Raw genomic sequence first — 23,218 nt, 5'->3', positions numbered from 1 at the left:
GGCTGGCAGGTGCAGAACTGCTTCCCATTCCCCTGGAGGATGTACTCATCCCCCAAACAGTAAGGCGCATGACACAGTGCTCAGTCACCTCATCCCAACGCTCACTCTTTCACATATGACTTGAGGTCTGGTTGGCTGCAGGAGCAGGTTCTCAAAGCGAAGCTTAAATGTTCCTGGCACAGTTCCAATTACTAAGATGGAATCCTTGGCTCCCGGTCAAGGGCAGGCTCTGTCACATTCCCAATGTGGTGCAGACTGCAGCCTGGTTGGGGGCAGGCATGCGCTGCCCCACGGACCCCACCCTACCTCATGCAGGAGCTTCACTGACTGCAACTGTGGTCTCTGAGCTATCATGGCCACTTGGCCAGGACCTTTTCAAGAGACTGGAAACACATAAGGTACTCAACCTTATTTAGAATTCCCCTGTGAAGCCATCTGGCCCTGGGCATTTATTTGTGGGAAGCTTTTTAATGACTGACTGGATCTCTTTGCTTGTGATTGGTTGGTTGAGGTCTTCTGTTTCTTCTCTGGTCAGTCTAGGTTGTTCATGTGTTTCCAGGAAATCATCCATTTCCTCTACATTATCCAGTTTGTTGGCATACAGTTGTTCATAGCATCCTCTTATAATTTCTTAAATTTCTTCGGGATCCGCAGTAATGTCACCTTTCTCATTCATTATTTTGTTTATATGGGTCTTCTCTCTTTTTGATTTTGTCAGTCTAGCTAGGGGCTTGTCAATCTTGTTGATCTCAAAGAACCAACTTTTGGTGTTATTTATCCTCTCTATTGTTTTTTTGTTCTCTATGTCATTTATTAATCTTTTAATCCTTGTTATTTCTTTTCTTCTACTTGGTTTAGGATTGGTTTGCTGTTCATTTTCTAGCTTCTTCAGTTGATCCATTAGTTCTTTGATTTTGACTCTTTCTTCCTTTTAAATATATGCGTTTAGTGCTTTAAATTTCCTCCTCAGTACCGTTTTTGCTGCATCCCATGGGTTTTGGTATGTTGTGTTCTCATTTGCATTCGTCTCTCTATATTTACCAATTTCTCTTGCTATTTCTTCTTTAACCCACTGATTGTTTAGGAGTGTGTTGTTTAACCTCCAGGTATTTGTGAATTTTCTAAGTCTCTGATGGTTATTGACTTCTAATTGTATTCCATTGTGGTCAGAGAATGTGCTTTGAATAATTTCAATCTTTTTAAATTTATTGAGGCTTGTTTTATGTCCCAGCATATGATCTATTCCGCAGAAAGTTCCATGAGCACTAGAGAAAAGTATCCTGGTGATTTGGGATGTAATGTTCTATATATGTCTGTTAAATCCAATTCATTTATCAGATTGTTTAGGTTTTCAATTTCCTTATTGGTCTTCTGTCTGGTTGATCTATCTATAGGAGAGAGTGATGTGTTGAAGTCTCCCACAATTATTGTGGAAACATCCATTGCATCCTTTAGTTTTGCCAGTATTTCTCTCATGTATTTTGTGGCACCTTGATTGGATGCATAAACATTTATTATTGTTATTTCTTCTTGTTAAATTGCCCCTTTTATTAGTATGTAGTGGCCTTCTTTGTCTCTCGTAACATCCTTGCATTTAAAGTATTTCATCTGAGATTAATATTGCTACTCCTGCTTTCTTTTGGCTGTAGCTTGCATGAAATACTCTTTTCCATCCTTTCACTTTCAATTTCTTTGGGTCCCTTTGTCTAAGATGAGTCTCTTGTAAGCAACATTTTGATGGTTCATTTTTTTTAATCCATTCTGTGAATCTATATCTTTTAATTGGGGAGTTTAATCCATTTACATTCAACGTTATTACTGTGAAGGCATTTCTTGAATCAGCCATCTTATCCTTTGGTTTATGTTTGTCATATACATTTTTTCCCTCTATTAATGTCCTTTAACATACCAATAGTGAATCTCTTTAGTACTGAACCTTTCCCCATCTCTATCTCTCCTTTCTTTGTTTCTCTGTCAGTAGGGCTCTCTTTAGTATCTCCAGTAGGGCAGGTCTCTTGTTAGCAAATTCTCTCAGTATTTGTTTGTCTGTGAAAATTTTAAGCTCTCCCTCAACTTTGAAGGAGAAATTTGCTGGATAAAGTATTCTTGGTTGGCAATTTTTCTCACTCAGAATTTTAAATATGTCATGCCACTGCTTTCTTGCCTCCATGGTGGCTGCTGAGTAGTCACTACTTAGTCTTATGCTGTTTCCTTTGTATGTGGTGAATTGCTTTTCTCTTGCTGCTTTCAGAACTTGCTCCTTCTCTTCCATATTTGACAGTGTGATCAGAATATGTTTCGGAGTGGGTTTATTTGGCTCTATTCTATTCGGAATTCGCTGGGCATTTATGATTTGTGTATTTATGGTGTTTAGAAGATCTGGGAAATTTTCCCCAACAATTTTCTTTGAATACTCTTCCTAGACCTTTACCCTTCTCTTCTCCTTCTGGTACACCAATAAGTCTTATATTTGGACGTTTCATATTATCTATCATATCCCTGAGGTCCATTTCAATTTTTTTCCCCCATTCTTTCTTTTGCTCTTTCATTTTCCGTTCTGTCATCTTACAGGTCACTGATTCATTGTTCAGCTTCCTCTACTCTAGTACTATGAGTATTCAGAATCTTTTTAATTTGGTCAACAGTTTCTTTAATTTCCGTAAGATTGTCTATTTTTTTTTTATTTACTTTTGCAATTTCTTCTTTCTGCTCTTCTAAGGTCTTCATGTCCTTTATATCCTGTGCCATGCTCTTCCTCATGTCCTTTATATCCTGTGCCATGGTCTCATTGTTCATCTTTAGTTCTTTGATTAATTGCTCCAAGTACTGTGTCTCCTCTGATCTTTTGATTTGGGTGCTTGGGCTTGGGTTATCCACATCATGTTTTTTTTCATATGCTTTAAAATTTTCTCTTGTTTTTGGCTTCTTGGCATTTGCTTAACTTGATAGGGTTCTTTTAGGATTTCTAGACTGATTAAAACCCTTATCTCTAATTTGTCAGATCTAGAGCTTCATGGAGTACACTTTCTCTAACCAGCAGATGGCGTCTGCAAGCCACCTATTCCCCTCAAGCCAGTTCTCCCCCACTTTCTTTGTGGTGAGTGGAGGTGTGAGTCTTGTGGGGTCCAATTGGTGTACCAAGCTTGTGTGTGTAGTTGGTGTTGCCCTCCCCGTATATGGGGTGTGTGTCTGGGTAGTCGGGGGGTGGTGGCTCTCACAATCAAATCTCCATGGTGTTCCTGGAGATTTGAAGCTGCTGCAATAGTCTAATCCTTCATTTCAGTCCCACCACAGTCTGTCTCTGCTGCTGACCCACAAATCCTTGGTATTGGCGTATGGCCCCTGAGACTTGCAAGTGGATCCTTCTTCCAGGCCGTGCACCCCCAGGACCTCTGTTGAGGGATGACTGTGCTATGTCACAGGTGAGCACCATCCTCCCAAGGCGGTTCTGGGCTGCAGGGCTGTGTAGGGACAGTCCCAGTCTGCTGAAAGGATGGTTGAATGGGGAATGTTAATTCACACGGCTCCACCTTCCCAACTCTGGGACAACTAGCTGAGGGTGCAGCGAAGGCCAATGTCCACGCCTGATTTTGTGGTGTGTGCGTGTGTTGTTGGAAACACTTCCCATCACACTGGGTTGTCTGGGGCAGCTCTGGGCTGTGGAGCTGGAGACCGGCAGGAGTGTTCCCTGCCCATCGGGAAGATGGCAGTGAGGGGACGCCCCCCTTTTCTTGGGAAATTGTGGTGTTTAGTGAATTTTCTTAGCCACTGGACTTATTGCCTTGTATCTCAGAGCTCTCTTAGTTCTGCTCTTGTCTTGACTTGCCCAAATTGCAAGTCTTTGAGGCTTTATGTATTGGGCTTCTTAGAGTAATTGTTTTAGAAAAAGAGAAAAAGATTAAAAACAAAAAAAAAAAAAAAAAAGAAGAGGAGAAGGGTCCTCCTTGCAGATCTAATGGGCTATTGAAATCCTAAGAGACAAGATTCATTAGAGCCATTAAGGAACTCTCCAGAGAGCACAGAAAACGGTTTTTCAGACAAAGAAACTCATCTTCTGGATTCCGCCATCTTGCCCCGCCCCTCAACCTTATTTAAATTCTTCTGCAATATGGCAACCAGGGATATGAAAACTGGCGTTTTAAACTTAGATCCACAAGAGGCGGGGCAAGATGGCGGACTGGTGAGCTGTATGTTTTAGTTACTCCTCCAGAAAAGTAGGTAGAAAGCCAGGAACTGCGTGGACCGGACACCACAGAGCAATCTGACTTTGTGCATACTTCATACAACACTCATGAAAACGTGGAACTGCTGAGATCAGCGAAATCTGTAAGTTTTTGTGGCCAGGGGACCCGCACCCCTCCCTGCCAGGCTCAGTCCCGTGGGAGGAGGGGCTGTCAGCTCCGGGAAGGAGAAGGGAGAACTGCAGTGGCAGCCCTTATCGGAAACTCATTCTACTGATCCAAACTCCAACCACAGATAGACTGAGACCAGACACCAGAGAATCTGAGAGCAGCCAGCCCAGCAGAGAGGAGACAGGCATAGAAAAAAACAACACAAAAAACTCCAAAATAAAAGCGGAGGATTTTTGGAGTTCTGGTGAACATACAAAGGGGAAGGGCAGAGCTCAGGCCCTCAGGCTCATATGCAAATCCCGAAGAAAAGCTGATCTCTCTGCCCTGTGGACCTTTCCTTAATGGCCCTAATTGCTCTCTCTCTTAGCATTTCAATAACCCATTAGATCTCTGAGGAGGGCCCCCCCTTTTTTTTTTCTTTTTAATCCTTTTTTCTTTTTCTAAAACAATTACTCTAAGAAGCCCAATACAGAAAGCTTCAAAGACTTGCAATTTGGGCAGGTCAAGATAAGAGCAGAACTAAGAGAGCTCTGAGACAAAAGGCAATAATCCAGTGGCTGAGAAAATTTTCACTAAACACCACAACTTCCCAAGAAAAGGGGGGTGTCCGCTCCCAGCCACCATCCTGGTGGACAGGAAACACTCCTGCCCATCGCCAGCCCCATAGCCTAGAACTGCCCCAGACAACCCAGTGTGACGGAAGTGCTTCAAATAACAGGCACACACCACAAAACTGGGCGTGGACATTAGCCTTCCCTGCAACCTCAGCTGATTGTCCCAGAGTTGGGAAGGTAGAGCAGTGTGAATTAACAAAGCCCCATTCAGCCATCATTTCAGCAGACTGGGAGCCTCCCTACACAGCCCAGCAGCCCAGAACTGCCCTGGGGGGACAGCACTCACCTGTAACATAGCACAGTCATCCCTCAACAGAGGACCAGGGGGTGCACGGCCTGGAAGAGGGACCCACTTGCAAGTCTCAGGAGCCATACGCCAATACCAAGGACTTGTGGGTCAGTGGCAGAGACAAACTGTGGCAGGACTGAACTGAAGGATTAGACTATTGCAGCAGCTTTGGAACTCTACGATCACCAGGGAGATTTGATTGTTAGAGCCACCCCCCCCTCCCTGACTGCCCAGAAACATGCCCCATATACAGGGCAGGCAACACCAACTACACACGCAAGCTTGGTACACCAATTGGACCCCACAAGACTCACTCCCCCACTCACCAAAAAGGCTAAGCAGGGGAGAACTGGCTTGTGGAGAACAGGTGGCTCGTGGACGCCACCTACTGGTTAGTTAGAGAAAGTGTACTCCATGAAGCTGTAGACCTGATAAATTAGAGATAAGGACTTCAATTGGTCTACAAATCCTAAAAGAACCCTATCAAGTTCGGCAAATGCCAAGAGGCCAAAAACAACAGAAAATTATAAAGCATATGAAAAAACCAGACGATATGGATAACCCAAGCCCAAGCACCCAAATCAAAAGATCAGAAGAGACACAGCACCTAGAGCAGCTACTCAAAGAACTAAAGATGAACAATGAGACCACAGTACAGAATACAAAGGATATCAAGAAGACCCTAGAAGAGCATAAAGAAGAGATTGCAAGACTAAATAAAAAAAATGGATGATCTTATGGAAATTAAAGAAACTGTTGACCAAATTAAAAAGATTCTGGACACTCACAGTACAAGACTAGAGGAAGCTGAACAACGAATCAGTGACCTGGAAGATGACAGAATGGAAAATGAAAGCATAAAAGAAAGAATGGGGAAAAAAAATTGAAAAAATCGAAATGGACCTCAGGGATATGATAGATAATATAAAACCTCCGAATATAAGACTCATTGGTGTCCCAGAAGGGGAAGAAAAGGGTAAAGGTCTAGGAAGAGTATTCAAAGAAATTGTTGGGGAAAACTTCCCAAATCTTCTAAACAACATAAATACACAAATCATAAATGCTCAGCAAACTCCAAATAGAATAAATCCAAATAAACCCACTCCGAGACATATTCTGATCACACTGTCGAACACAGAAGAGAAGGAGCAAGTTCTGAAAGCAGCAAGAGAAAAGCAATTCACCACATACAAAGGAAACAGCATAAGACTAAGTAGTGACTACTCAGCAGCCACCATGGAGGCGAGAAAGCAGTGGCATGATATATTTAAAATTCTGAGTGAGAAAAATTTCCAGCCAAGAATACTTTATCCAGCAAAGCTCTCCTTCAAATTTGAGGGAGAGCTTAAATTTTTCACAGACAAACAAATGCTGAGAGAATTTGCTAACAAGAGACCTGCCCTACTGGAGACACTGAAGGGAGCCCTACAAACAGAGAAACAAAGACAGGACAGAGAGACTTGGAGAAAGGTTCAGTACTAAAGAGATTCAGTATGGGTACAATAAAGGATATTAATAGAAAGAGGGGAAAAATATGACAAACATAAACCAAAGGATAATATGGCTGATTCAAGAAATGCCCTCAGGGTTATAACGCTGAATGTAAATGGATTAAACTCCCCAATTAAAAGATATAGACTTGCAGAATGGATCAAAAAAAAATGAACCATCAATATGTTGCATACAAGAGACTCATCTTAGACACAGGGACACAAAGAAACTGAAAGTGAAAGGATGGAAAAAAATATTTCATGCAAGCTACAGCCAAAAGAAAGCAGGTGTAGCAATATTAATCTCAGATAAAATAGACTTTAAATGCAGGGATGTTCTGAGAGACAAAGAAGGCCACTACATACTAATAAAAGGGGAAATTCAACAAGAAGAAATAACAATCGTAAATGTCTATGCACCCAATCAAGGTGCCACAAAATACATGAGAGAAACACTGGAAAAACTAAAGGAAGCAACTGATGTTTCCACAATAATTGTGGGAGACTTCAACACATCACTCTCTCCTATAGATAGATCAACCAGACAGAAGACCAATAAGGAAATTGAAAACCTAAACAATCTGATAAATGAATTAGATTTAACAGACATATACAGGACATTACATCCCAAATCACCAGGATACACATACTTTTCTAGTGCTCACGGAACTTTCTCCAGAATAGATCATATGCTGGGACATAAAACAAGCCTCAATAAATTTAAAAAGATTGAAATTATTCAAAGCACATTCTCTGACCACAATGGAATACAATTAGAAGTCAATAACCATCAGAGACTTAGAAAATTCACAAATACCTGGAGGTTAAACAACACACTCCTAAACAATCAGTGGGTTAAAGAAGAAAAAGCAAGAGAAATTGCTAAATATATAGAGACGAATGAAAATGAGAACACAACTCACCAAAACCTATGGGATGCAGCAAAAGCAGTGCTAAGGGGGAAATTTATAGCACTAAACGCATATATTAAAAAGGAAGAAAGAGCCAAAATCAAAGAACTAATGGATCAACTGAAGAAGCTAGAAAATGAACAGCAAACCAATCCTAAACCAAGTACAAGAAAAGAAATAACAAGGATTAAAGCAGAAATAAATGACATAGAGAACAAAAAAACAATAGAGAGGATAAATATCACCAAAAGTTGGTTCTTTGAGAAGATCAACAAGATTGACAAGCCCCTAGCTAGACTGACAAAATCAAAAAGAGAGAAGACCCATATAAACAAAATAGTGAATGAAAAAGGTGACATAACTGCAGATCCTGAAGAAATTAAAAAAATTATAAGAGGATGCTATGAACAACTGTATGGCAACAAACTGGATAATGTAGAAGAAATGGACAATTTCCTGGAAACATATGAACAACCTAGACTGACCAGAGAAGAAATAGAAGACCTCAACCAACCCATCACAAGCAAAGAGACTCAATCAGTCATCAAAAATCTTCCCACAAATAAATGCCCAGGGCCAGATGGCTTCACAGGGGAATTCTACCAAACTTTCCAGAAAGAACTGACACCAATCTTACTCAAACTCTTTCAAAACATTGAAGAAAAGGGAACACTACCTAACTCATTTTATGAAGCTAACATCAATCTAATACCAAAACCAGGCAAAGATGCTACAAAAAAGGAAAACTACCGGCCAATCTCCCTAATGAATATAGATGCAAAAATCCTCAACAAAATACTTGCAAATCGAATCCAAAGACACATTAAAAAAATCATACACCATGACCAAGTGGGGTTCATTCCAGGCATGCAAGGATGGTTCAACATAAGAAAATCAATCAATGTATTACAACACATTCACAAGTCAAAAGGGAAAAATCAATTGATCATCTCAATAGATGCTGAAAAAGCATCTGACAAAATCCAACATCCGTTTTTGATAAAAACACTTCAAAAGGTAGGAATTGAAGGAAACTTCCTCAACATGATAAAGAGCATATATGAAAAACCCACAGCCAGCATAGTACTCAATAGTGAGAAATTGAAAGCCTTCCCTCTAAGATCAGGAACAAGACAAGGATGCCCGCTGTCACCACTGTTATTCAACATTGTGCTGGAAGTGCTAGCCAGGGCAATCCAGCAAGACAAAGAAATAAAAGGCATCCAAATTGGAAAAGAAGAAGTAAAACTGTCATTGTTTGCAGATGATATGATCTTATATCTCGAAAACCCTGAGAAATTGACGATACAGCTACTAGAGCTAATAAACAAATTTAGCAAAGTAGCGGGATACAAGATTAATGCACATAAGTCAGTAATGTTTCTATATGCTAGAAACGAACAAACTGAAGAGACACTCAAGAAAAAGATACCATTTTCAATAGCAAGTAAAAAAATCAAGTACCTAGGAATAAACTTAACCAAAGATGTAAAAGACCTATACAAAGAAAACTACATAACTCTACTAAAAGAAATAGAAGGGGACCTTAAAAGATGGAAAAATATTCCATGTTCATGGATAGGAAGACTAAATGTCATTAAGATGTCAATTCTACCCAAACTCATCTACAGATTCAATGCAATCCCAATCAAAATTCCAACAACCTACTTTGCAGACTTGGAAAAGCTAGTTATCAAATTTATTTGGAAAGGGAAGATGCCTCGAATTGCTAAAGACACTCTAAAAAAGAAAAACAAAGTGGGAGGACTTACACTCCCTGACTTTGAAGCTTATTACAAAGCCACAGTTGCCAAAACAGCATGGTACTGGCACAAAGACAGACATATAGATCAATGGAATCGAATTGAGAATTCAGAGATAGACCCTCAGATCTATGGCCGACTGATCTTTGATAAGGCCCCCAAAGTCACAGAACAGAGTCATAATGGTCTTTTCAACAAATGGGGCTGGGAGAGTTGGATATCCATATCCAAAAGAATGAAAGAGGACCCCTACCTCACCCCCTACACAAAAATTAACTCAAAATGGACGAAAGATCTCAATATAAAAGAAAGTACCATAAAACTCCTAGAAGATAATGTAGGGAAACATCTTCAAGACCTTGTATTAGGCGGCCACTTCCTAGACTTTACACCCAAAGCACAAGCAACAAAAGAAAAAATAGATAAATGGGAACTCCTCAAGCTTAGAAGTTTCTGCACCTCAAAGGAATTTCTCAGAAAGGTAAAGAGGCAGCCAACTCAATGGGAAAAAATTTTGGAAACTATGTATCTGACAAAAGACTGATATCTTGCATATATAAAGAAATCCTACAACTCAATGACAATAGTACAGACAGCCCAATTATAAAATGGGCAAAAGATATGAAAAGACAGTTCTCTGAAGAGGAAATACAAATGGCCAAGAAACACATGAAAAAATGTTCAGCTTCACTAGCTATTACAGAGATGCAAATTAAGACCACAATGAGATACCATCTAACACCGATTAGAATGGCTGCCATTAAACAAACAGGAAACTACAAATCCTGGAGGGGATGTGGAGAAATTGGAAGTCTTATTCATTGTTGGTGGGACTGCATAATGGTTCAGCCACTCTGGAAGTCAGTCTGGCAGTTCCTTAGAAAACTAGATATAGAGTTACCATTCGATCCAGCGATTGCACTTCTCGGTATATACCCGGAAGATCGGAAAGCAATGACACGAACAGATATCTGCACGCCAATGTTCATAGCAGCATTATTCACAATTGCCAAGACATGGAAACAACCCAAATGTCCTTCAACAGATGAGTGGAGAAATAAAATGTGGTATATACACACGATGGAATACTACGCGGCAGTAAGAAGGAACGATCTCGTGAAACATATGACAACATGGATGAACCTTGAAGACATAATGCTGAGCGAAATAAGCCAGGCACAAAAAGAGAAATATTATATGCTACCACTAATGTGAACTTTGAAAAATGTAAAACAAATGGTTTATAATGTAGAATGTAGGGGAACTAGCAATAGAGAGCAATTAAGGAAGGGGGAACAGTAATCCAAGAAGAACAGATAAGCTATTTAACGTTCTGGGGATGCCCAGGAATGACTATGGTCTGTTAATTTCTGATGGATATCGTAGGAACAAGTTCACAGAAATGTTGCTATATTAGGTAACTTTCTTGGGGTAAAGTAGGAACATGTTGGAAGTTAAGCAGTTATCTTAGGTTAGTTGTCTTTTTCTTACTCCCTTGTTATGGTCTCTTTGAAATGTTCTTTTATTGCATGTTTGTTTTCTTTTTAACCATTTTTTTCATACAGTTGATTTAAAAAAGAAGGGAAAGTTAAAAAAAAAAAAAAAGAAAAACAAGGGAAAAAAGATGTAGTGCCCCCTTGAGGAGCCTGTGGAGAATGCAGGGGTATTGGGCTACCCCACCTCGATGGTTGCTAATGTGACCACAGACATAGGGGACTGGTGGTTTGATGGGTTGAGCCCTCTACCATAGGTTTTACCCTTGGGAAGATGGTTGCTGCAAAGGAGAGGCTAGGCCTCCCTATGGTTGTGCCTAAGAGCCTCCTCCCAAATGCCTCTTTGTTGCTCAGATGTGGCCCTCTCTCTCTGGCTAAGCCAACTTGAAAGGTGAAATCACTGCCCTCCCCCCTACGTGGGATCGGACACCCAGGGGAGTGAATCTCCCTGGCAACGTGGAATATGACTCCCGGGGAGGAATGTAGACCTGGCATCGTGGGACGGAGAACATCTTCTTGACCAAAAGGGGGATGTGAAAGGAAATGAAATAAGCTTCAGTAGCAGAGAGATTCCAAAAGGAGCCGAGAGGTCACTCTGGTGGGCACTCTTACGCACACTTTAGACAACCCTTTTTAGGTTCTAAAGAATTGGGGTAGCTGGTGGTAGATACCTGAAACTATCAAACTACAACCCAGAACCCATGAATCTCGAAGACAGTTGTATAAAAATGTAGCTTATGAGGGGTGACAATGGGATTGGAAAAGCCATAAGGACCACACTCCACTTTGTCTAGTTTATGGATGGATGAGTAGAAAAATAGGGGAAGGAAATAAACAGACAAAGGTACCCAGTGTTCTTTTTTACTTCAATTGCTCTTTTTCACTTTAATTATTATTCTTGCTATTTTTGTGTGTGTGCTAATGAAGGTGTCAGGGATTGATTTAGGTGATGAATGTACAACTATGTAATGGTACTGTGAACAATCGAATGTACGATTTGTTTTGTATGACTGCGTGGTATGTGAATATATCTCAATAAAATGAAGATTAAAAAAAAGAAAAAAACTTAGATCCACATAAAATTTTTACATTTAAGAAAATGCTACTTATTTATCTCAACATGAACACCACAGGATCGGCACCATTTCTGGTGACACCTGCACTTCACCATGACACCAGCAGTGCATTCTTCATTTTTCAAAGCACATTTATAAAGGGGTAGAGGGTGGGTACAGGATTCGAGGCAGAAGACCCGGATTTCAGACCCAAATATGCAACTTGAATTAAGTAGGCAGATTACGCAGCTGAACATTGTTTTCTTCGCAGACTAGAACATGTATACTCCTAATTTATTTTTATCCTGGAACACATCTGCAAGGCAGGAAGGCAGGGAGCCCCACGCCAGGGAAGCTGGAACAGACACATGGAGATGGGGGGATGGGGGGGCGGGCACCTGGCCCACCTGCCCCAGCCAAGCAGAGAAGGGACTTGCATGGGAGCCCAAATCCCAGGCCAGGGCGCTGTCCACCATGTGGTGCTTTCTGAAGCATGTTTACATCTCACGTGTCTGCTGGCCTTTCTTTTACCTTAAAGAAATTATGCAAGCAATGCATACTAAATTTAAGAAAAATTATAAAGGGCAGAAAAGCAAAAAGAAAGAGACAAAACCTTGAAGATGGCTCAAAATCCCACTGTGGGCAGCAACACATCACATTCTGGCCAATCTACTCTGAATGATTTTCACCCCCTTAGATTGACTGGGTGCTGTTGAGACCCAGGCTCTGGGGTCACAGAGAGAGGACTGAGCGACATGGTCCCTGGCGTTATCTGACCACAGCTTGGGGCCATGCTGCACGTGCTGCTTTGTTACCAGCTTTATTACCACCAGCACCTATTAATTATATATTAATATCAGCACTATTAATAGCACTGAGGCTTTCCCACTTTGACAGATGGAGCTCTATATGCACCAGCAGGCCAGGGGCTGCTCAACACTTCATTTTATGGACGCACCAGGTCGCGTTTTCCACATCTACGCTGTATGACATTGGATGCACAACTCTGCAATGAATCCGGCCTCCCTGCCACCTGTCCATTTATTCCCTTACCACAAGTTCCTAGGACGAGAGCGGTTCTGTCAAACGGCAAATGCCTTATTAAAATGTTTGTGATACAAACTACCAAGATCTACTTGCAAACTTGGATGAATTGTCCAATCCCACCCAGAGACCAAGAACGTCCATTTGCTGCATTCACTGCAGCAGGGGGTCTTATACTCTCAAATCCCTTGTACTTCCAGCAATTAAAAAAATTGTATAACGATTTTAATATGCATTCTCTGTGCATGAGGATATATATTTCAGCATTGTTTGCATCAGCAAAAATTTCAAACAACATGCATGAATACCAATTGGGGAACTGCTGAAGAAATTACAAACTCTTCCGTCTATTAACACTGTGCAGCTGACAAAGGATGAAATATACACACTGTCTAAGAAAGATGAGTCTGAAAAGTTGTTGGGGTTAAAAACAAATCACAAAATAACATATTATATAATTTTAAAGCTGGACATGTGCATATTTCTGTATGTATCTGCATGAACAATATACAAATATGGAAGGATAAACACTAAATTTTTAATAGTTAACATCATGAAATTTTTGAGATTTTTTTTTTTTTGATTGGTGAGAGTGGGGCTTTTACTTTAGATTCCTGATTGTTTATTATTAAATTGAGGACATGTTACCATTAAATTTCAAATGACTGGAGTTTAAATGAATTGGAGGGGGCAGGGGAAGAGTGAGGAATAGGGAAAATGAATCTGTCCACAAGGGTTTAGTGATGATATGTGGGTGTGGGGGGTGATCCACTCTACTTCTGAATACTCTTTGAAATTACCCATAAGAAAAGTTAATCAAAAATTAAGTTTCCCCAGGACAAACACGGTTACAATCAAGGACTACGAAGTGAAGGAGATGGCGGTCACTGGCTCTTCACAGCGCCCCCTCCTTGAGAACCTGTCTCTAAAGCCGCCTTTCTCCGGAGGACACTGGAAGCCACCTTGTACGGCCTGAGCCACCCCCATAGCTGATGGAGAGGATGCATTTTGGTAAGTGGAGAGGATAAACCTTTTACATATTAATTGGTTTTGTTGTATTTCCTTTTTTGCTAACTGGCTGCTTACATATCCCTTGTCCATGACTCCATTGGGACTCTCTCTTTTAAATTAATTAGTGAAAGTCTCTATGAATTAGGGACATTAACCTTTCTTGTGGAATGTTTCCCAGATTCATTTCTAATTTTCTTTCGGTGGTTTTTGACATGAGTTTTAACTGCATAAGTAGTAAAATCTATCATTGTTTCTCTTTTCAGTACCTAATTTAAGAAAGACCTTCCCCATCTTGTGATTAAATAAACAATTATGAATGCTTTTTTTCTAGTACTTTTTAGATCTTACTTTCTATAATAAAGTCTTTAATTCAACTGAAATTTAGTTTGACGTAAATTGGGAAACTACTTTCCAAATAATTATCTCATCTTTCTGCCACAATTATTCCACCCTCCACTGATGTCAAGTATGACCACCATCATATACCAAGGATCTATTTTTTTCTTGATTCTGTTTCTGTTCCTCCTATTGTGTTCTACCAATGTCTATCCCTGTTCCAGGACTACAGTATTATGTATTAAGCTCTGGAATTTATTTTTTAATTCCTCTAAGGGCAAATCACTATTCTCCCTGAACTTTCTGGTATTGATCCATATTGTTTTATTTTCTTGTCTTATGCATTGGCTAGCACATCCAGAACACCACCAAATGAAACTGGTGGAAACCCTTCTGTTCTGGTTTGCTAAAGCTGCTGTTAAGCAAAATACCAGAAATGGATTGGCTTTTATAAAGGGAATTTATTAGGTTACAAATTTATAGTTCTAAGGCTATGAAAGTGTCCAAACGAAGGCATCAGTAAGAGGATACCTTCACTGAAGAAACACCCTTGGCGTCTGCAACACCTCTGTCACATGGGAAGGCACGTGGCTGACACTGGTCCTTTGTTCCCTGGTTCTGGTTTCAAAATGGCTTTCTCCAAAATGTCTCTGGTCTTGTCTCTTAGCTTCTCTCAGCTCCTGTGCAGCCTTGTTCTCCTAGAGCGTTTCTCTCCAAGTGTCTGGGGGTCCTCACTTAGCTTCTCTGGGGCAAACTCTGGGCTTCATCTCTTAGCTCAGCATCTCCAAGCATCTGGGTCTATCACTGTTTTCTAAATAATCAGCAATTGAAGTTTCAATTTACTCTCCCCAAGTTACTTCTAATAGTGCTTGTTTAGCTTCTAAAACACTTGCCCAGGGTCACACAACTAGTGTAGCCAAGATGGGTTTCAAAACCCAAGTGGTCTGGCTGGAGCTTAACCCATTCCACGCAGTCCTGCCTCTGTATTAGAACATGGTATGCAAATAAAGTAACTTACAGCACACTGACACAGAGAATATTTTTCCCAACTTTTGGTGAAATGAGAAAAATAAGAACAATCTTGATATTTTCACATGCCTTATTTGAGTTGGTAATGATATAAGGATTGCAATATGCATATTGATGCAGACAATATTTTTCCCAACTTTTGGTGAAATGAGAAAAATAAGAACATGATAACTTGTATATACTGTAAGTTAAGGTGGATAATATTGTAATCCTCATTTAAAAACTGAAGAAACAAAGATGCAAAGTTACTTTCCCAGGGTCACACAACTAGTGTAGCCAAGATGGGTTTCAAAATCCAAGTGGTCTGGCTGGAGCTTAACCCATTCCATGCAGTCCTGCCTCTGTATTAGAACATGGTATGCAAATAAAGTGACTTACAGCATATTGCAATCCTTATATCATGTAAAGCACTGAAGCATAGTAAAAGGCTCAATAAATACTGCCTGTTTATTAAAAACAGAATATCTTATAAAACAAAACAGGAACAATTGGAAATCCACTTACATTATTACTTAGTTTTGGAAATTTTACTTGTTTGAGAAATTCTAAAATCTGGGAACTACTCTCCTATCATATGATCAATTCATACATATGCTCTACAGACACACGAAGATATCTATTTGTGGTATAGAGTTTCTATCTGGATTGATGGAAAAGTTTTGGTAATGGATGGTGATGATGTTAGCAAAACATTGTGAAGGTAATTAACAGCAATGAATTATATTTTCGAATGTGGCTAAATGGGGAAATTTTAGGCTGTGTATATGTTACTAAAACAAAAAGAAAACAAAAAACAAAAAACCCACAGCACTATACAACACAGTGAACATATTATAAATGATAGACTATAGTTACCAGCACAATTATAAAAATGTTCTTTCAGGAATCATAACAAATATACCATACTAGTGTAAGCTGTTAATAACAGGATAGTGTATGGAACTCTGTTATTTCATGCATGATTTTTCTTGTATAAATCTACAACTTCTCTAATAAAAAAAGCTCCGGGGGGAAAATGCTGTTACTCTGATGATCTTCTATTATCAAAGCCCTGTACCTTTATTAATATAAAAAAAAAACAAAAACAGGCAAATTACTTAAGGGGATAAGTGACACCTTCAGTGCGAGGGACCCCCACTGCTGAGCAGCACCCAGCAGAACAGAACCACGCCCTTCCCCTGCTGTGCGAGCGTGGCCTAGCCAAGGGGAACCGAGGTCCCCCGACCCCAACAGGCCCCCTGCAGCATCTCTGTCTTCTGCTGGTCTGGGAACCTTTCTGAGTCTCATCTGAAGGATTCAGCTTTTCCGTTCTCAACACATTAGCATGACACTTGGTATGACCTCAACAGCCACAAGCTGATGGTGCTACTGTCCGACCCTGTTCCCAAAGTTTAAAACCTGACCTCCTTCCCTCTCACACACCACTGCCAGATTGGTCTTCTGATTATGCCACATCCTGGCCTCTGGGGCTAGAACCCCTTTTCACTGTTCCCTGGCTAGTAGCAAATAAAGTTTAAGCTATCAGCCTATTCGTATTAAAACACAACAACAACAACAACAACACACCTCCTAAAGCCAGTGTGAATGCTTTATGACATTCATGGATATTAGCAGGAGACAGCGGCTGTGGCTCAGTGCTGCAACATGGGGGGATTTTTACTGTCCACTTTTGAGTCAAACTGTGGTACCCAGCAAGAATCACACATAGCAGCCTGTGCTTATCTTAGTTTATGACCCCCCCATACACACACACACACACACACACACACACCCCTAGACACAACCACATAAAAACAATTCCTACTTGAAAAACAATAAAAAGCCTCTGTCTCACATCACTCACAATGTAGGCTCCAGACACTCAAGAACTGGGCCCCTCCTGCCAGATCTTGCCCTCTGCAGCCCCTCTCTCCGCTGTCTGGGACACCCCCAGGGACTGGGTGGGGGTGAGGGATGGGGCGCAGCTGTGGCTGCAGGTAAGGGATGTGCCAACAACACCCCACCCACCCCACCCCCATCAATGCCTCTCTGACCAGGCCCCGCGTGACCCATGAACCCAGGCACAGGCACTGGGTCAGCCCCTCGGCATGTCCCGCCAGTTCCTCTGCCGGGCAGGTGTGCATCATATCCATGCTCTATCTCTTCAGCTCCCCAGCCCCAAGTCCCCTCCAGGGGGGCAGCCTGGACACCTGCAGCAGCCTTCTAATTAGCCCCCCACACACCTGCCCCCTCCCATCCATCTCCTCAAAGTGGCCAGGGCAAGCTTTGTAAGTGGAAACTAGATCCTTTCACTCCCCTGCTCTCAAAATCCAGCCATAACCGGTGGAAGGGTGGAAACTGGCAGGAGCAGAAATGAAACAAAATTGGCCTGTGCTGCTTGCTGACGCTGGGGATGGCCCACATGAGCTCAATGCACCAACTCTCTTGTTCTGTGTATGCTGGAGGTTTCCATTATTATTTATTTATTTATTTATTTTAAAGCACTGAGAATAAAATTCAGTCTCCTTACTATGGTCTACAAGGTCCTGTGCTATCTGCTTCAAACGTAACTCCTTCAGGAAATCTGCTTTTGGAAGGTCTGTTAATCTAAACTAATTTTCCACCTGTCACCCTCTCATGGCTTCTTGTATTTTGACTTCAAAGCTCTTCAAGAGCAGATGATTTTAAAGGGTGGTGCTTGGCATGCAGGTTGTCTGCTTCACCACAACCAGGACATCAGCCCCCTGAGACCAGAGACCCCGTCTGTCTCATTTGCTGCTGTACCTGAGGCCCTCAGCCAGGGCGCACACACCTAGTGCTTGGTAAAAATGAATGGATGGGTGGATGAATGAATGAACAAATGAATATTATCCAATGTGCCACCCCAATTCTCCAAACCTGGGCCCATCCTTGTTCCACTCTGTCCTCCAGGCCAATGGTCCCTCACCTCCCTGCCACCAGAGACCTGCCTAGACAATAGCCTATAAACTCCAACCTGTTCCTACCCTACCATGGTGGGAGTACACTACCTGCCACCAGGCTCCTGCATCCCTGCTCCTACCTGGTTTTCAACTGCTCCCTCAGCCCAGCCTGCACCATTGGCTGGGATGCCTCTCTACTACCTCCCCTGCACCATAATCCTCCAAGCAGAGGACTCCCTTCTACCCATGGGGTGTGGCCCCAATTCCTGTCCAGTCCCAGCAAGCCTGGCCAGCTGCCAGCTGTGGCTTTCCTGCTGTTCCTATCCCCAGGAGTCAGGACTCTGGAGTAAGGGACCACAGGGTGGTGGGTAGGGTACCAGCCTAGAGTTGGCTTGCCCAGCAAGGTGAGGAGCAGCCATACTGAGGAGCAGAGAACAAGAGTGGGGCAGGCGCTGCGTCTCCTTTACCTCATTGTGCCGCAAATATGTGGCAGGGCACCTGGCACTCAGCAGTCAGGCAACTATCTGAGCTAAATTCAGATGAGGGGCAGGAGCAAAGAGTCAGGAACTGAAGGGACAGTCTAGAGCTGGTTCTTGCAGCCAAGGACAGAGCATGGGCCAGACAGACCCTCATAAAATTCCAGCTTGGCCTGCCCTCCCTGCACTTCAACACTGGGATGCAGGTGGTCTGCGCCTGCAGAGGGCCTCAGGCTTGGGGGGTGCCTGGACAGTGTGAGGGTCAGCACCCCCTTGCGGGCTTTTTCTTTTCTGCTATATAACCCCAGTCAACCTAGTATGGCAGAAGCTACTATCCCCATGGAAGTAGCCCAGGTTGAACTGCATGAATATGCGGTGATGTTCTTTTACTGAATCCCTGCTGCTCATTTGGTAGAGTTCCAGAATGGCCTGAGGACACATTCCAGATGAAGGACCACAAAGGGGCCAGGACTGGGCGCATCCTCCTAGGACCCCCATGAGTGCTGCCTTGGCCTCAGTGGCACCCAGTGGTTGTCCATCGCTCAGTACAGAGAAACAACACCCTAGGAGCAGTATGTGAAAGGCCCTCTTCCAGACAGTCTCAAACCTTTCCCTGGATCAGCAGAGACATGGGGGCTGCACCCGGGGCCAGGGCCTGCCGGGGAGAGCCACCGCTGAGCGTCCCACTGCTTGCAAACTGCAAGGCCGGAAGAAGGCTGCACACCACGTACCACGTCCCACCTCAGGGCCTCCACACAGAGCTTCCCTGGAGAAATCCCACACAACTAAGCGCAAGAGCAGCCAGGATCTCTAAGCAGCCAGCCCGAGGCCTTTGCTGCACACTGTTCCACCATCTGCCCATTTTGCTTCCCTCCTGTGCCAGTTTGAATGTAGTGTCCCCCAAATGCCATTATCTTTGTGGTCTTGTGGGACAGACGTTTTGGTGCTGGTTAGATTTGCTTGGAATGTGCCCCACCCAGCTGTGGGTGGTGACTTTGGTGGGATACTCCCATGGAGGCGTGACCCCACCCATTCAGGGTGGGCCTTGATCAGTTGAGCCATATAAAACATGCTGACTCAAAGAGACCGGAGGGAGTGCAGCTGTGAGTGACGTTTTGAAGAAGAGCAAGCTTGCTAGAGAGGAATGTCCTGGGAGAAAGCCATTTTGAAACCAGAACTTTGGAGCAGACGCCAGCCACGTGCCTTCCCAGCTAACAGAGGTTTTCTGGATGCCACTGGCCATCCTCCAGTGAAGGTACCCGATTACTGATGTGTTACTTTGGATACTTTATGGCCTTAAGACTGTAACTATATAGCCAAATAAACCCCCTTTTTATAAAAGCCAATCCATCTCTGGTGTTTTGCATTCCGCAGCATTAGCAAACTAGAACAGCTCCCAACTCAACTGGGCCCCCTTCCTTATTTCTGATAGTTAAGCAGGTCTCTTCCTTTGAGTTGAATGTTTGGGACAAATTTTCCCACTGAGCATGTGAGTGGAAGGAACTTCCACTTCCTATCTGATTTCCTCTAACACCGGATGTCGGTTAAGATGAGCTGGGTTATCTCAACCCCAAGGCATTAAACTCAAACACAGTTGTGGCCAGGGGAGGGGACACTCACAGCATGGCGATGCCCCAGTGCTTCCCTGCTCTCTCCCCAGCGGCCTGGAAACCAGAGAGCCCAATGAGGGCTACCGTGGGCGTAATGGTCAGCGGCCCGATGTATTTCAGCAGCGCTCCGGGCAGGCCGAGGAGGCCGATGATCACTTCTATCAGGGAGGACATGATGATGGCTCCTTGGATCTGCAACAAGAGACAGCACAGACGTGAGTGTGAGCTGCTTGTTTTTCTCAAGCTCTGAATGTCACCTGCAACCACAACAGGTACCTCTGCAAGGCAACACGTTATTATACAACAGGCATGACAGAGCCAAAGACCCCACAACAAACTTCAGTGAGGTAAATGAGGCTTAACAAACTTATGTGTGACATCACTGATCTAAGTCTACTACAGCAATGGGGGGGGGGGGGATGACACAAAGACTACTTGCCTCTTCCACTGAAAAGTGATCCGGGTATAATTCCCATGTAAGGAAACACAACTGTTCAAAACCAACCTTACAGAAACAGTAGAGTACAAGATAGTTGACTTTAATGAGTGAGCTCCTGCAGGGTCTTTAGAAGACAGTGTTATTTACAAAAATACTAAAGGAATGTTTTGTTGGGCAGAATGAGCCTATTTTCTGGGCTAGTACTGAACTACTAGTGAAGTTCTTCCAGGACTTGAAAGATCTGAATGAGCTGTGAGCCTGTTTTTCACATGGGTGGCACAGCTACACATTGTTCCGCTCAAGTGCACTCTAATAGACAAACAGTTTAATTCTTTCAAGGGATACAGGCAATCACTGAGGCCAGAAAGAACTATTCTGCTGCCAGTCGACAAGGCTCTGTCAACTGAATCCTCCGCTGAGTACAGTGCAGGGGTGTAAGTGGACAGGTCTAGGGGTGCACAGGAGGGAAGTAGGAAAAAGCAGGAAGAAACAGAAGGGCAGGGCACAACAGTGCCTGGTTGTATGAGGGAGGCATTTCCAAATGCTTCATCTCACAGCGATGATGGCTAAATTTAGTTTAACGGCAGAAATAAACATTTCAGTAGGTGAAAAAGAAAAGCAGGCTTAGGAAAAGCAACTGTAATTTCTTGATCATAACCAACACAGAAGCTAAGAAGAAACACAAAGAAGCCACGAGCAAGCAATGCCCATCCTTTTACCTCTCGGATCCGGGGGTACCAGATGTGTTCTGTGTGCAACAGTTCTGCTGTTCCATTGGCAACTGAAATATCTTGAAAACAAAAACAAAAACAAAATTTTTCTTGGAGTCACACTGACATTTCACAGGACACATTCACTTTACCCTTTAAGAAGAATTTCCTCTCTGTTTTAAGTTGGCGTGTATAAATAACCCATCCCTGGGATTCAGGTTACAACAGTACGGCTTACCATACTGAAAGGTAGAGTCCCGATGTTAAGTTAGCCAAATTTAGTCATTCACAGAGAGACCCCCAACTTGTCCAAAGCGGACTGCAATGGTGATGCGCGTTACTAATATCAGCCTCACGCAAAAATAAATAAATAAATAAATAAATCCAATCTTTACAAGCAACTAACTGAAATGCCCTCTAGCAAGGTTGCCTGACTGAGATTTTAAAAACCTAGATAAAACCAAGGGCCTTTTCCAGTTCTTAAACCAAATAAATGGTCACAAAGTTACTCCTAGGAGCTTCCGGAAATGAAGTCTAGAAAACTTTGCTCCTAGAACCCAAAAATGTAATGGTATTCTGAGAGTACAACAGGTCTGATTCTGATTTCCTAAAATTCTCTATCTTTTCCTGACATTATTGGGTTATTTAAGGATCTTTGCAATCACTAAGGGGCAGGGGGAGTGGAGCGGAATGAAAGTCATTTGCAGAAAACCAAAGTAGCCAGATCTTTAAAAAGCAAAGATGTTTCAGAGAAGGGATGCTGACGCAGCAGAGAGAGTGATTATTGGTGGTTCATAAAATCCACTGAAAGAAAGAGGCAGAAAAATAGCACAAATATTTTTCTATTCCGTTCCCATATTATCAATTTTGTTAGCATGGAGAAATGAGGTCACTTCTGGTCCTTACTTGTTCTAGGGTCAGGGATGAACGAGTGGGTAGAAAGAGAGAGAGAAACAATCCACAGATTGGAGCGTTCTAAGCTTGGCTTATGTGTCCTGTGTCTAATTCCGGAAAGGATTTACCACTGCTGAGAGCAGCCCGTCCAGGCCTCCCTTTTATCACCTGCTTTAAAGGACCCCAATGACATATGTGGAAATAACTGCAATTACCTGTGGTGTTACATTTCCATTTATCTAAAGACAGGATGGCTCGAGCAGGGGCCAAAAATGCAAAAGCACTGGCCTGAAACAGGGGTAACCTAAAAGAAACGAGACCAAAACCATGATCACGGCATCGGGAACTACCGAGGTAGTTCACTATTTGACAGCTTAACAGTCTTTTCGACAGATACACAGCCCATGAGTAAATGCAGGCACACCTGGAAGAGAGAGCCCCGATCCACCAAGAGATCCGAGACCAAGCAGCCGGGCCCACGGCTTCTCCATCCTCCCATCCTGCCCCAATGCACCCTGTGGTCAGTGCCACCCCCAAAACCAGCCCCTGCACATGTCATCTTTCCTTCTGGGTGTGGGGACGTCGGGCACTTGAGGCTTCTCTCTCTCCTGCTGAGCTCACAAGCTCCTTATTAAACATCAGTGCACGTCTCCTATTTTACCATCCTCCTTCTCTCTTTCCAGTTCTTATTGGTTATCGTAGGGAAAACAACATATCTCCCTGTTGTTCCATTATCTAAGTGAAACACTGCCCTAATTGCTGGGTGGTAGAGGGGGGTAAATATTAAAATTACGTTAGTGAT

At 42.7% G+C, this 23,218-nt stretch overlaps 1 protein-coding gene across 4 annotated transcripts in view; it reads right to left on the bottom strand.

Annotated features, from left to right (window-relative positions):
- Window positions 1–23,218, bottom strand: part of SLC23A2 (solute carrier family 23 member 2) — a 147,291-nt gene that overhangs the window by 18,864 nt on the left and 105,209 nt on the right. For all 4 annotated transcript variants that reach the window (XM_037811381.1, XM_037811382.1, XM_037811383.1 and 1 more), the window contains 3 exons: window positions 22,632–22,720; window positions 21,532–21,602; window positions 20,384–20,565 (listed from right to left, as the gene is read on the bottom strand). In XM_037811381.1, the coding sequence (XP_037667309.1) occupies window positions 20,384–20,565; window positions 21,532–21,602; window positions 22,632–22,720 (342 nt within the window). The remainder of the gene's footprint in view (window positions 1–20,383; window positions 20,566–21,531; window positions 21,603–22,631; window positions 22,721–23,218) is intronic.

The sequence above is a fragment of the Choloepus didactylus genome, chromosome 19 (assembly GCF_015220235.1).
Source record: "Choloepus didactylus isolate mChoDid1 chromosome 19, mChoDid1.pri, whole genome shotgun sequence".
Taxonomy (NCBI): domain Eukaryota; kingdom Metazoa; phylum Chordata; class Mammalia; order Pilosa; family Megalonychidae; genus Choloepus; species Choloepus didactylus.
Note: the sequence above shows the minus strand (reverse complement) of the source record. Positions and strands in the feature narration are given on the sequence as shown.